The 16264-nt window shown below is 35.7% G+C and overlaps 1 protein-coding gene across 1 annotated transcript in view; it reads right to left on the reverse strand.

The window, feature by feature from the left end:
- LOC102854568 (trans-2,3-enoyl-CoA reductase-like) overlaps positions 1–16264 on the reverse strand; it is a 222369-nt gene that overhangs the window by 162549 nt on the left and 43556 nt on the right. The window contains exon 3 of the mRNA XM_006891969.1: positions 924–968. Coding sequence (XP_006892031.1) covers positions 924–968 — 45 coding nt within the window. The remainder of the gene's footprint in view (positions 1–923; positions 969–16264) is intronic.

The following is a 16264-nucleotide window of genomic DNA, read 5'->3' on the forward strand; positions in this document are numbered from 1 at the left end:
GAGAAAACAGTGCAACAATGAATGAATGACCCCCCCCCAAAAAAAAGAAGCAGGAGTGGCATCCACTTCTGAAAGAGCTTGCTGCCAGAAACTCTATGAACTTAGAGAAAGGATGAAAGTTATACATGTTCAGAATTTTCATTCATAGGGTTGCTATGAGTCATCTATGACTTGATGGCACTTATCAACAAGAACAACATCAATGTCTGATAATAAATAATCTAGAATAAGACCTGCATTACACAATGAATTGAAGGAAAAGGATGAAGGAAATTCTTTACCAATGAATAAATGAAAACCAGTTCTTCCTCTAAACTTTCACTAAAGTTACAATAAAAAAATAACTTAATACGAAGAAGACAAACGTAGGCAAGATTCAGCAAAAAAAATTAGGAAACAAAAGTATTAATTCAGATAATACTCCTAAATCTTTCCTAAGAACTCCTATGATAAAGTCTTTTCTATGAGTCTAAAATTGAGAATCTATAAAGTTGAAGAACTTGTATTTTGAAGGATAACATTACACATTTTAAGTATTTTTTTTTACAATATTTGGTATTTGGAAATGTTTCATAGGTAAATCTGAACTCATAGTTACTCTGTGGTAGAGATTAGAATTCTATCATACATTTTCCAATATTATAATGTTAATATAAACTCACACATGCACACTTAAAGTTGGTGGTAAATTTGAATGATAACATTCAATACTTAGCCACTAATCCTGCCTAGAATTTGCTGTTATTATGTTTAGTCAAGTTGAGTATGACTCACGGTGACCTTACAAACAACATCACATCAGAACTTTGCTGTATCCTGTGCTATTCTCATACTCAAACCCATTGTTACAGTCACTGTGTCTAGATAGAAAATATATCCAAAATTTCATAAATAAATTTATTAAAGTATGAGTCGTTCCTTACCACATTCTAGTTGTAGTCCAATCCGAGAGGGGTTCCACTTTGGACCTATTTAAGAAAAAATAATTATATTTCTTTTCCGGTGTAAGTAAAAAATGTATATTAAATATATCTATCTATCTATCTATCTATCCATATATATCTCCATATATATATAAATTTTCTTTGGGATACAAATTAGATAGTAAAAGCATAAACCAACAACAAATTCATTGTTGTAGTCACAACTAGCTTATAACTGGCCTTCCATTAGATTTCAGGGATTGTAAATAACATAAGAGGATGCCTCAAAGGTGTTCTTGAAATGATTCTTAAATTCAATTTAGATAGACTCAAGGTTATATTTGTGTTTGTGTGGACCAGTTTAAATTTTCTTTACTTTCAATTTGAACTTGCACATGAGTAATTGATGATTTGTTCCACAATAAGCATCTGGTCTTACTTTTACTCCAAATTCTAAAATTATGTATAAACAGAAATAATTGAATAGAATTATAGAATTCTAATTTAATAATAATGGATGTTGGAAGAGATTCTGAAAATTACACAAGAATTACAAGAAGCCAAAACAAAAGGAAGAAATGCCAAAATAAGAGTCGAACAGATTTCAAATGGCACCTGAGAGCCAACTAGCAGCACCATGATAGATGCAGAAGAGATAGAGGTTTTTAACAATTACAGGTTGCTCGGCTCTGACTCCGCAATCAACATTCTTGGCACCAGCAGTCAGGAAATCAAAAGACTAGTTGCACTGGGAAAAATCTACTGTCAGGGACCTCTCCAGAGCTGAGAAGCTATGATGTCAGTCTAGAAACTAAGGTGTAGCTGATCCAGGCTATGGTCTTCACAATTACTTGCTATCTATCAGAGGTTTGGACAATGACTAAGGATAACATAAGAAGCACTGATGTCTTTGACTTGTGGTGCTGGAGAAGAGTCTTGAACATACTTTGGACTACCAAGAAAACAAATAGATCTGTCTTAGAGAGGGTGAAAGCAAGTTTCTCCTTGGAGGCTAGAATTTTGAAGCCCATCTGACATACTTGGGCACATGGCCAGGAGTATCTACTCCTTGGAGGAGGACATCATGCTTGGGAATTTGGAGAGAGAGAGAGTGCAAGAGATGAAGATCCGGAGGAAGTGGATGAATGCAGTAACTGAGGTAAAGAAGGTATGTGTGTTGGAGTAGGACTAGTTCAGGATAGGGCAGGATTCAGAGCTGTAGAACATAGGGTCACTGTGAGTCACAAGTGACTCAACAGCATATAACTACAACAGTAACAAAGAAGACAGAAAAATTGTATGACAAAATGTGCAAAAAAGTGGAGTTAGAAAATCATTGGAAAAATATGATAAGTTTTTTCAAATCGGAAGAGCTGAAGAACAAATTCAAGCCTTAAGTTACTACAATAGTGAAGAGTGCTATGGGCAAAGTATTTAATCAATAGAAGATGAAAGTAATACACACAGTCACTGATCTGGCTGACATGGAATAGTTTCAGGAAGTAGAATATGACCGAGCAGCAATGGTTGTGAAGGAAGAAGGTCATTTTGCATTGAAGTCATTGACCACAAATAAGCCCCCTAGAATTGAAGAAATATCAATTGGCATGAAGCAGCCTTGGTGAGCAGGACAATGAAAAACGATGACAGAAGAAAAATCTGTATCTTTGAGTTGTGATGCTGGAGAAAAGTATTAAACATATCAAAGACTGACAAAAAAACCAAATAGACCTGTCCTGGGGAATGGTGAAACTAAATTGCTTCTTGGAAGCAAGGATTCTGAGGCTCCATCTCATATACTTTGGCATGTTGCCAGGAAGGACCAGTCCTTGAAGGACATCATGCTTGGAAGAGGCAAGAGTCAGTGAAAGAGTGGGAGACCACAGATAAAATTGACATTGTGATTGTGGCAATGGGTGCTAGTAAGTCTGAGAAGATTGGCTCAGTACAGAGTGGGGCTCAGGATGATTCTTCGTAGTGTCCATATGAATTGTAGTCTACTTGATGGCAAAGAGAAAGAACAATAACAATTCAATCTGTGTGCTGAGCAAGTTATAGAAGAAGCCTGATATTATGGAGAACTAGGATCAAAGGAAAAGTATCAACAACCGGCATTATGCACAGACACAACCTTGTTTGCTGAAAGTGAGGAATATTTCAATTGCTTGATACAGAAGACCAAAGACTACAGTTTTCAATAAGGATTACATTTAAATATCAGGAAAATGAAATTTCACACCACTGGGCCAATAACATCATAAAATATGGAGAAAAGAGTGAAGTTAGCAATTATTTCCTTTTTACATGGATCCTTATTCACCACTATCTTAGTATCAGACATCAAAAGACAATTTGCATTGGAAAAACACACTATCTGGGCCCTCTAAAGAAGAATGACAATGATGTTAGTTAAAAATATGAGGTGTGTCTAATACAAGCCAGCGTTGGTTTTTTTCCTTTTCTACTTGCTACACATATGAAAATTTGACAACATTTAAGTATGACATAAGATGAAATAAGGCCTTTCAATTGTGATGCTGAAGGTTTATAAATATCCCATGGACTTCCAAATGAATTAAAAACAAAACAAATCTGTCTTGGAGAGAGTTTTACAGGATTCTCCTTGGAAGCAAGAATGTTGTTATGTGCCGTCGAATCACCTGCGACACATAGCAACCCTATATACAACAGCCCTAAACTCTAGTCTGTCCTGTGCCAGTCTCACTGTCTTCAACACACTTAGCCCTATTACTCCAGTCACTGAATCAATCCACCTTATAGATGGTCTTCTTCTCCTGCTCTGTACCTCCACACCCCCAAGTATGACCTTCTCCAAGTACTGGTCCCTTCTTGCAACATGTACAAAGTACGTCAGACAAAGCTTCAGATTCCTGGCCTCCAAGGAGCAGCCTGGTTCAACCCTCTTCAGATGATCCTGTTCATTTTCTTGTCAGTCCATGGTATATTCAATGCTCTTCTCCAGCACCACAGCTCAAAGGCATCAATTCTCCTTCTATCCTCCCTAGTCATTATCCAGCTATCTGATGCATAGCAAGTGATTGCAAAGACCATGGCCTGTATCAGGTGCACCTTAGTCTCCAGAGTGACACCATTGCTCTTTAGTACTTTAGAGAGGTCCCTAACAGCAGACTTCCCCATCACAATGTGTCTTTTAATTTCCTGGCTGCTGATGCCAAAAGTGTTGACCATGGAACCAACCCAACTAAAATTATCAACAATCTCAATCTCTTCACCATCCATCCTGATGATGCCAATTGCCCATTGTCTTCTTGATCTCGAGCTTCAATCCATTTGAAGGCTGCAATCCTTGACCTTCTGCAGGAAGCACTTCAAATCCTCTTCACTTTCAGCAAGTAGGATTGTGTCATCTGCATAACACCGATTATTAATGAGTTCCACCAATCCTGATTCCATACTTCTCATAGAACAGAGCCTCCTGGATAATATGTTCTGCATATAGATTGAAAAAGTATGGAAATAGGACACATCCCTTGCATACACCTTTCCCAATTTTGAACCATGTAGTGTTTCCCTGCTCTGTTCTGATGACTGCTTCCTGGTCCAAATATAGGTTTCACATTAGCACAATCAAGTGTTCTGGGATTCCCATTCTTCTCAGAGCCATTTGTAATAATGGTTAAAAATTTAAACACACGCTTCTTCCAATTTTAATATTGATTTTTCTTTCTATTCTCAAAAATACTACAAGACACTAAAAAATTTCAAAAGTCAAAACTACAAATAAATATAAATGATGTAAATATACATGCTTAAGGGGATTTCACAATAAGTTGATATTACTTATTAGCTTAAATACTAGACAGAAAAGTATACTGGTAAGTATTTTCGGTTTTGTACCATTTCAAAATTATTGTTTAAATTTTGTTTGAATGAATATGGAATAAGGCACAAATTATAAGTTACATTATAAGTAAATATGGATCATATTCTCTCAAGTTAATGTTAGCTGACAGCCCTAATTTGTTTTAACCTCACTCACTCACTCACTCACTCATTGCCATTAAGTCAATATTGAGTCATAACTGACCCTCCACTGATTTTCAGGGACTGTAGATCACTTGAAAGGTGATGCTCATTTTCCTCCTGTGGAGCTCCTGATGGATGTAAACCACCGGACTTTCAGTTGGCTATGCAATTCCCCATAATCTTCATTCCATTTATTATCAATATCACCTCACAAGATAACTTGCCATAGATTTGTCCAATGCAATATGTTCTTTTATTTCTTGTTTGCTATTACCTATGTACATTAATTGTGGATCCAAGGGAAATATTTTACAACTTAGATTATTTCTCTATTAATCATAATGGTAGTGTATAATATTAAGAGCTGCAATTAGAGTAATAGAATATTTTTAACTGACAGAAATAAGAGATATTGGTCAAATAGCTTCCGAAATGATTCTTTCTAAAGAAAATGCAAACTCTTTATACTTTAACATTAAATTGGAAGGGTCAACCTTGATAATAAAAAGTGAATGAGGAAGAATAGGTAAGATAAACTTCTATATTTTTAGCAAAACACTAATGGATTGAGAAATCATGATAAATTCACACGGTGGAATACTATGCAGGCAGGAGTAATGATTTTGTAAATTATTACCTAACTTGGAAGGGGCTGGCGAACACTCTGCTGAATGAACGAACTCAGTCCTACAAGAATAAATATTGCATAAAACCATTATTGAAGAATGAGTATAAAGATCCAAGAGGGGTGGGAGTGGTTTGGAAGCAGAGGGATGAGGATGTGCAGAGGGAATGGGGGATTAATCACCGGGGTGTACAACTTGATGGGTGGAGGAGTGAGGGAAATTGAAAGAATTTGTTCTTAAAAGCAAAGTATTCAAGTTTTGTAAATAAACTAATAAAAAATTTAAAAATAATAAAAAAATGCTAAAAATCAATGTGTCAAAACAATCTCTTATTAAGCCAAATTTTCATAATAATTCCACTTATTTTCATTTTTTTTAAATCCAGGAGTTTATAAGCCTTTTTTTCTCTCCTTTCAAATAAAAACATAAATAGAAAGAATAGGATTTATACTTGGCAGACATAAAAACAGAAACAATAAAAACTTAAAAGCTTACAGGAAAAGGAAGTCTCATGAACTCTGTGGTTCTCTTTTGTATGAAATAATCATCAAGTGTTTCTAAAAGTTCTCCTTCATTTTCCTAAAAATAAAGGTTTTCCATTAATTTTCTTGAATCATATGTTTTATTTGCTAGAAAGGATTCACTCAGTAAAGTTCTTCAGTAGAACTAAATGAACCACCATTTTATTACTTCTAAACTATTCCCTAGAAGACTTGTAAATGCTACCTACATAATTAAATGATCAAGCAAAAGAAAACAAACAATGGAATCCAGGATGCCAATAAGATGGTTTCATTTCTTTAGTACAAATTGTGTTATGGTGTTTATGTATCTGAGAAATAAAGGGACCCATTTCCTCTCTATTCTTCACCATAAACATACAAAAGTCTTAACATTGAGTCCAACCAAGTGTAGAGTGTTGCTGATCCTGTAAAGAAAGAGCATCTGCTAGAGAATGTTATTATGAAGTGCTCAAATAAGAAAGACACAGTGTTATAACACTGTATAATCAGCAATTGTAAAGCAAGCTTTCGGTAGAAAATAAAAAATTTTAAAAAAGGATATGATACCACAAATGGAGCTGTAAAATAAATAGATAGATAGATAGATAGATAGATAGATAGATAGATAGATAGATGATAGATAGATAGATAGATAGATAAACAAATACTCAATTATATGGACTCATAAAACTAAAGAATGATGAAAGAGAGTCACAAATAATACAAAACATCAATCTTTGAAGTAGATAGGGAAAGAATTATAAAAGTATTCCTGAACTTTTAACTACTTTTAATATTAATGGAAATGGAATTTTATATTGCACATAAACCACCAATATATTCACCTAATTGAAACTACTTGCTGCCTAAATCAATACGAACTCATAGTGACTAAATAGGACAGAGTAGAGCTGTCCTATAGGACTAATAAATAAAACTATAATTATCAATAAAGGATAACAGTGACAGCCTTCTCCCATGTAGAGCTGGTGGATTTCAATTGCAAGTCACAGCAAAGCCCACTTGTATAATGAGAGGAAATTTCAGGGAAGAGAAGGAGAATGGTGTTTGATATAGTTACTTAGAGTTTTAGTTTTCCAAGCCAATGTCCTCGTCTTCTTCAGCAGTAGTCATAAGAGAAAAGGAAGGTTGAAACCTTAGAGGCATTTGTACATTTTTTTCTTGCTCATATCCCAGCTCTACCTCTTATGTTCTTTCTCCATTACTCTGTTTTTTAATCCAGCAGAAGTCTGCTGGATATGAGGCAGCCACAACAGGAGATGGGAGGATCCAGAGGCTTGAGGCAGAGGTCTGCAGGCATTAGTGTGGACAGCTTCATCCCACCCAAGTGCCTTTGGGCCTGTGCTGAGAACCAACATTAAAGATCCAGATGGGCCACTGTCTGTGCCAACACCGCCATCAAGGATCTTATCCTGTCACACCACCATGGGCTCTAGGGGTGGTGTGAAAAGAGTGCTTTGTGTCATGATAGGTGTATGTCTGGTTGCCTTTGTGTTTTGGTTTTAAAGGTAAAACACCTATCTATAAGTTTAGTTATTGAGGAATGATTTGCATGTTGCAAATTATATCTTTGCATGTTGCCAATTACTTTATATCTTAGATGTGTTTAGGCATGGATATTACTATTTGCTCCGATTAGTACAGCATTTTTTGTTAGTCTGCTGTACTGTATCGCGATAACTTATGAAGTGCTCTAATGCTAGAATACGCACCATAAATGATTCAGGTACAAGAAGGGTCATCCATGGTGGAGTGGTGGCAACAGAGCTCCTAAATTAAGGCAGACTATTACAATTGGCTATGCACTTCCAAAACAAAGACCACTGAAATTCCTATGAACAGAAGAATATGGGTAGTTATAGTATAAGTCTATAACTACAACAGTATGATACCTCAGAGATATCACTCAAAAATGAGTAGAAACAGCTGCAAGCAGCCGTTAATAATTGGGATATGAAATGTATGAAGTAAGAGTGTACAAAATTTGAGCTTGATGATGAATAAAGATGACAGAAGAATTGATGCCATTGAGTTTAGTTTGGGAGATTGCTGAATATCCCATGGACTGCCAAAAAAACAAACACAGGTATCTTGGATAATACAATGCAGGTAAAGTGCTTCTTGGAAGCAAAAATGGGGAAGATTTGCCGTACATACTTTGAACATTTAGGCGAGACTATTGATTGGAAAGAGACATCATGCTTGGAAAAACGGAGGATCAGGAAGGAGATGAAGAACCCTAATGGCACAGTGACTTCAACAATGGATTCTTGTGAGTCTGAGATGGTGATTATGGCACAGGATAGGGCAGAGGTCAGGTCATTGATCATAGGGTCTCTATGAGTCTAATCAGACTTGATGACACCTAACAAAAACAACATAGTTTGATCTGTAAATCAGTTGGAAGGTGATTGTTCATTTTTCTCCCATGGAGCCACTGATGGATTCAAAGTACCAGGATTTGAGTTAGCTATGACAACCCAACTTTATCTTTGTAGCTTTTATAATGTTTAATATACATCTATTTTACTATAACAACACCTCTGAGAACAAGTGATCATGATCATTTTGAAAATTTCAAAATTAAAGGAAAATTAAGTCATATGAAATATGAATAAATGTATTGCTTTATCAATAAAGATATCTTAGCAACAGAATATTGATAACAATAGATTGATTTCATAACTGTATATAAGTATCTCTGTACCTATATGAGATAGTTTTTCTAAAATGTAGTTGAGCTATTTTTAGTAAATCCTTTCCAAATATAGTCAATGCCAAGTTTTTCAATTATTCAGTGAACTAGAATACTGTGGCTATAAATAATTAGTTGCCAACTATCTCATTGATTTTAGGCAAATTGTCTCTTTTGTGTGTGCTTTATTTTTGCCCTCTAGTTTATTTGCAAAACTTGAATACAAATTCAAACTAATTCTTTTAATTTCCCTTACCCTCCATGCATCAAATTCTACAACCCAATGATTAATCCCTCTATCCCCTGCACATCCACATCCCTCCTCCCCCTGCACATCCACATCCCCCTTCTTCCAGCCTCTCCCTCTCCTCCTGGACCATATACACATTGTAAAGTAATGGTTTTATTCAATATTTATCTTTGAGAGACTTAGTTCACTCAATGTAATGCTTTCCAGTCTCTCCCAAGTTAGGTAATGATTTACAAAGTTATTGCTCCTCTGTGCTGCATAGTATTCCATTGTGTAAATGTACTGTAATTTCACAATCCATTCATTTGTGGTTGGACATTTGGGCTGTTTCTATGTCCTTGCAATGGTGAATAATGCTGCCATGAACATTGGTGTACAAATCTCAATTTTTTTTAATTTTAGTTTCTTCATTTGGCAATGAAAATTAAAAAAAAACCAAACAAAACATTAAGCTGTAATAAATGCAGCCATTGGGTCTACATAGAAAATTAAATGAGACAGTACGTACAAATACGTATTCAAATACACAAAAATTCAATGTGATAATTAAGTAATTTGGAAGCAGGAAATACTATGAACTTCAATAAATGACAATAGTTATAGAAAACTTCAGATCTTTTGTTCCCAGGGTCACTGTGAGTCGTTCTCAACTTGATGACACTCAACAACAATAACAATAATAAAATTATAATAAAAATGTAAAATTGAATGAGATAATATATACACATTCTACAAATTCAAAGTATAAACAAGAAGAGCCTGTTGTGATGAAGGAAGAAGTTCTAGCTGCTCTGAAATAACTGACAAAAAGCAAGGCCTCAGGAATTGTTGGCATACCAAATGACATATTTCAACAAATAGATCCTGCCCTAGATGTGCTCATAAAGTTGTGCCAAGAAATCTGGAGGACAGCCACCTGGCAAACTGACTGGAAGAGATACATATTTGTCCCCATTCCAAAGAAAATTGATGTGACAGAGTACAGAAATTATCTGACAATATCATTAGTATCACATACAAGCAAGATTCTGCTGAAAATTTTTCAAAAACGGTTGGAACAGAACAACAACAAAGAACTTCCAGAAGTACAGGCTGGGTTTAGAAGGGGCCATGGTACTAGGGATATTATAGATAATGTTAGATGGAACTTGGCTGAAAGCAAAGTACAAAAGGAATATCTATCTGTGCTTTATTGACTATCCAAAGACATCTGACTGTGTGGCTAACTTTGAGAACAATGGAATATACTTGGACCAGGAGGTAGTTGTGAGAACAGAGCAAGGAAACACTGCATGGTCATTCTCTTGTTCTGAGTCTCTCATGAGATATTAACATATTGTTATATTTCCCTCACTGCTTGACTCATTTACTCATTCTTTTACCATTGGCTATGATTCATCTTTCTTCTCATTTGTCACTCTTAAATTGTTTTTTCAAATTTTGCTTCATACAAAATTATTATGAATTGTGTTTTGTTCAAGTACATTGTCTTTCCTACATTCCTTCATTCACTTTGTTTTTCATATGGTCTTTTCTATAAACAGTTTTATAAAATTAATCATTTTTTATCAATTCTCATTTCACTTCATCTTTTCAGGTTCCTATTAGATCTAGCCTAATTACTTTAGCCCTTCTCTATTCTCACCAAACTCTGCAACTCTGTGATTTACTTTTCCCCACCTCTGTCCCCCTCCTCCTTCCATTTATCCTTTGAACTTTTATCCACATCTTACTAGTTGTCATTCTGTTTTTACAATATTAATCTTATGCAGTATTTGCACTTATGAAACTGACTTAGTTTACTCAGCGTACTGATCTCTTGTCTTTCCTATGTTATATAGAATATTACAAAATTTCTGGGTTTTGGTGCTACATAGTATTCCTTTATGTGGAAAGAACAACAATTTCTTAATCTATTCATTTGTTGGTGGCTATTTGAGCTGTTTCTATTTTATTGGTATTGTCAACTACACTACTGTGAACATAGGTGTGCAAATCTCCACTGGTGTCTCAGTTCTAATTGTTATGAGGTAATTCTCAGCAATGAAATAGCTGGGTCATATGTCATTTTTATGTTCAGATTTTTGAGGAAATGTCAAATTTCCTTCAAGAGTGCCGTTTTACAATTCCACCAGCTGTGCATGAGAGTTCCAATCTCTCTGTATACTTTTCAACATTTATTGCTTGCTGTCCTGCAAAACTTTGCTACTGCTACTGTAGTGAGATGGTATCTTATTGCTGTATCAATTTGCATCTATCTTATTGCCACATAGACACGACACCAATGGACTGTCTTGGTCAGTAGGCAGGACAATAGCAATCACCACTAAAGATACTTTTGCAAGACTGGGTGAAGATACAATCCATACCATCAAAATCCTTGGGAATTATTACAAACACATTTCAATATATTATTATAGTCGTTTGCTCAGGAATCATTCCTGCTTCGGGTATTTATAACTACATCTTTGGACCTAGGACTGTAGCAACTGGCAAGAAGAAAATAATTACAGATGATGTGGAGAAGAATCATATAACAGCTCCAGCATCTCCCCTTACTCCATCTTCTCCAGATATTCTAAGAAATGTCTCCAGATATACTGACCACTGTTATTAAAATAAGGTGGTTATGGGGGTAGTGAGCAAAGTGAGGAGAGCAGGGAGGGAAAAAAGAAAATTAAAATTCTCACCACTGGACCAATAAGTAACTTCATGATAGATGTAGAGAAGATTGAAATGGTCAATGGTCTCATCTTACTTATATCCATAATAAATACCCTTGATACCAGCAATCAGGAGATCAGGAGACATCCTGCTTCAGGCAAGTATTCTGTCAAGGACTTAACTGAATTACAGAAAAGAAATCATGTAAGTTTGAAGATTAAGATATGCCTTATTTAGGCCTTGTTCTTATAAATCACTTGCTCTGCATCTGTCAGCTGGACAATGAATAAGAATGACAGAAGAATTGATGTTTTTGAGGAGTGGTGAGGGAGCAGAGCACTGAATATCCCATGGATTACCAAATGTGTCTCGGAGAAGGTGCAGCCAGAGTGCTTCTTGAAGGTAAGGATAGTAAGGCTTTGTGGCACATAATTTGTTCATGTTCCTAATAATGTCTCTTTCTTGGAAAATGACATCATGCTTGGAAAGGCAGATGGTTAGCAAAAGAGAGGAAGACCCTCCATGAGATGGATAGACACAGTGACTACAGAAATGGGCTCAAAAATTTCTAATATGCTAAAGATGGCACAGGATAGGACAGCGTTCAGATCTGTTTTTCCTAAGGTTGCTATGAGTCATATTTGACTTGAAGCCACCAAACAACAATTATTCTCTGGAGTGTCAGTTATGACTTAGTTCTGACTCAATGACAAAGTTTTCATGTGGGTTTTTGTTGCTATTTTTTCTTGAATCATTTGAAGTGAAATTTATACAGATGTTTCTAAGAAATATATTTTCTTAAATGATATTCATTGATAAATTATTTTATAGATTCTATTGCTTGTTTTCTATTATTCACTGAGCTCATCTGGAAAAGATAATTTTAAATATGATTAAGCTAATTTATCATAAAAACTAATTTCAATATGATTGTTGTTGTGTACCTTTGAGTTGTAATGGCCCAGAGCTGATCCACAAGTGTGGATTTTCAGAGGCCCTTAATTGAGTGGAAGGTAATTTCTCATTTATCTTTCTTTCTCTCAGGGGAAAGCTAGAAGATTTGAATAATATGCTGTTCGGTTTTGTAAAATGTGTCTGTTCCATTGATTTGTGAAATTGAACACAAGATTTTAAAACAGTCTATAATAAATGAAAATTTAATTAAATAATAGATAAGAGCAACTTTGTTGTTCTTGTTATGTGCCTTTGAGTCCCTTGTGACTCATAGTAACCCTATATACAACATGAAAACTGCATTTTCCTGTGCCAATCTTATTGTCTCTGACTCACCTACACACATTACCTCGGCCACTTAATCAATTAATTTCAGCAGGGTCTTCCTCTCTTGTGCTGTCCCTGCATACTTCGAAGTATGATGTCCCTCTCTAAGAACTGTGCAACATGCCCAAAATATGTCAGATGAAGCCTGAGAATCCTTGCCTCCAAGAAGCAGATTGGTTTCACACTCTCCAGTATGAAACTGTTTCTTCTTCTGGCAATCCAGGATATGTTTGATTTTCTTCTCCAGCATCACAGCTCAAAGCCATCATTTCCCTTTCCATCTTCCCTAGTCATTGTCAAGATTTCTGATGTGCAGTAATGCAAAGACTCTGGCCTGGATCAGGCTCACCTTAGTCTCCAGACTGACTTCATTGCTCTTCAGTACTCTGAAGATGTCCCTTACAGCAGATTTTTCCCAGTGCAATTCATCTTTTGATTTCCTGGCAGCTGATACCAAGAGTGTTGACTGTGGAGCCATCAAGCTAAAGCTGTTAACAATCTCAATCTCTTCACCGTCTATTATGATGATGCCATTCACCCTAGTGGTGAGAATCTGTTTTCTTGATGTTTAGTTTCAATCCATATTTAAGGTTATAGTCCTTGACCTTCTGCAGCAAGCATTTAAGGTCCTCCTCAATTTCAGCAAGTAGGGTTGTGTCATCTGCATAATGCAGGTTGTTGAGGGTCTTCCTCCAATCAACAGGCATCATGAGGATGCTGCCATCCTCCTCATAGGGCGCAGCCTTTTGGATGATCTATTCTACATATAAATTGAAAATGTATGGAGACAGGACACATCCCTGGCATACTCTTCCTGATATTGAACCATGCATTGTTTCCTTGTTCTGTTCTCATAACTGCTCCCTGGTCCAAATATAGGTTTCACATAAGCATAATCATATGTTTTGGGATTCCCCTACTATCCAGTTTATTGTGATCCACACAGTCAAATTCCTTTGTATAGTCAATGAAGCACAGATCTCTCCTTTCAGCCAAGAACCACCTGACACTAGCTATGATAGCCCTAGAGCCACAGCCTCTTTTAAACCCATCCTGCACTTCAGGTGGTTCTCTTTTGATGTGCTGTTCCAATTCTTTTAAAATAATCTTCAGCACAATCTTGCTTGTATGTGATATCAATGATATTGTTTGATAATTTCCACAATATTTCTGATCACCTTTCTTTGGAATGGGAACAAATATAGATTCCTTCCAGTCAGTTGGCCAGGTGGTTGTCTTACAGATTTCTTGGCATGACCTGTTGAGCACATTCAGGGCAGTGTATTTTTGTTAAAAAATGTCAGTCGGTCAGAATGCCATCAATTCCTGGAGGCTTGTTTTTTTGCCAATTATTTCAAAGCAGCTTGAACTTCTTCTTTCATCACCACAGGTTCTTGCTCATATGTTTTCTCATAAAATTCTTCTATGTCCACTAATTCGTTTTGATACAATGACTCTGTACACTCTTTCATCTTCTTTTAACACTTCTTAGGTCATTTAATATTCTGCCCAAATCATCTTTAAGTATTGCAACTCGAGTTTTGAATATGTTCAATTCCTTCAGCTTAAGAAATTCTCAGCAAGTTTGGTCCTTTTGATTGTCAGACTCAAACTCTTTGCACATTTCATTATAATACTTAGTCTTCTCACTCTGTCCTTTCATATTTTCTGTTCAGATCCTTATTTTCTTGTTTTCTTTCTCTTTGCTTTGGCTTCTGGACACTCTAGCGTAATATTCAGAGTCCCCTCTGTCATCTGTATTGATCTTTTCTTCCTTCTATTCCTTTGTAATGACCTTTCGTATTTTCCATGGATGATATTCTTTGTATCCTCCCACAGCTCACCTGGTCTTTGCTCATTGGTGTTCAAGGCCTCAAACCTGTTCCTGAGATGGTTTTGAAATTCATGTGGGATAGACTCAAGGTCAAATTTTGGTTCCTGGGGATTTGATTTAGTTTTCTTTAACTTTAACTAAAATCAGAACTGTAGCTTGGGAAAATAATAAAAATTAAAATTTCAGGAGTTCCTGCCTCATTATGTTGTTGTATGACATTAAATAGCAATCGATTAATAGCCAATCCCTCTGAAAGGTTTCAAAGTCTTTAAATTGCACAGGAGGGGACTGACCGTCTTTCTCTTGCCAAACAGCTGGCAGATTCCAACCATATGACTTTGGGTAAGCAATACAGTTTCTAATTACTGGTGTATTAACTGTGTTTTTCTCCAAAGAGAGAGACTTTGGGTAAAGGCATTTTATTGGGAAAGAAAATAAAATACTCAACAAGACGGATTGACACGGTAACAGTAACAATAGGATGTTTGATTTAGTTTTGATTTAAAGCATGTTATTGATTTTGAGGATAAAGTAGGATGTTGTTGTTGTTGTTATGTGTCGTCGAGTCACTTGCGACTCATAGCGGCCCTATGTACAACAGCCCTAAACTCTGCTCTGTCCTGTGCCAATCTCACTGTCTCTGACAAAATCTGATGGTCACAGAATCACTGAGCCATAGTATACTTGATGGCACTTGACAGTAACAACAGTCTGTAACTCAACAATTTCAAAATTTTCAAAAAGATGCTAAACTTTTTACTAATTACATAAAAACGGGACTTCTGTTTCTAAAAGTTTCATTATAGTAATTATTAAGTATTTATATTACGTGACAAACTCATAAAGGTAGTTTTAGCATTATAAAGATTGGTAACTGTACATTCTCTTTATATAAAAGTATTTTCAAAGTTTTAATTACTGCACTATTTTGTTTCATATTTTTTTAAATAGGAGTAATCCTCTAAACCAAAACCACTTACATTGACAATATTTGTGAAAATAACCAGGGCCACACAGAAATTTATTATTTGATAATGTAAAAAATTATAAAAAAAATTAAGCTCTGAAAAATATTTTAATTATTCTACCAAAAGTGAGGAATTTAGTCATGGAAACCCTGATCTTCTTTTATGTTCTTTTTTCTCTGTTACTGACTTTTTGACACATATGAATAAACCTAAATGATTTATATCAGTACAATAAAAAAGAATATTACTATTTTTAAAAAATTATAATTTTAAAGTGATTAATTTTGTCAGTTTGCCTGCCCATGATGCTCAGTGGTTTGGCCAGATTTAAATTGTCTTCTGTCAGATAATATGTTGTTGTTGTTGTTGTGGTGGTGGTGGTTATGTGCCGTCGAGTCACCTGCGACTCATAGTGACCCTATGTACAACAGCCCTAAACTCCGCTCTGTCCTGTGCCAATCGCACTGTCTCTGACACTCCCAACCCAATTA

This window comes from Elephantulus edwardii, unplaced genomic scaffold (genome assembly GCF_000299155.1).
Source record: "Elephantulus edwardii isolate Elephantulus edwardi_28Jun2011 unplaced genomic scaffold, EleEdw1.0 scaffold00107, whole genome shotgun sequence".
NCBI classification, from domain to species: domain Eukaryota; kingdom Metazoa; phylum Chordata; class Mammalia; order Macroscelidea; family Macroscelididae; genus Elephantulus; species Elephantulus edwardii.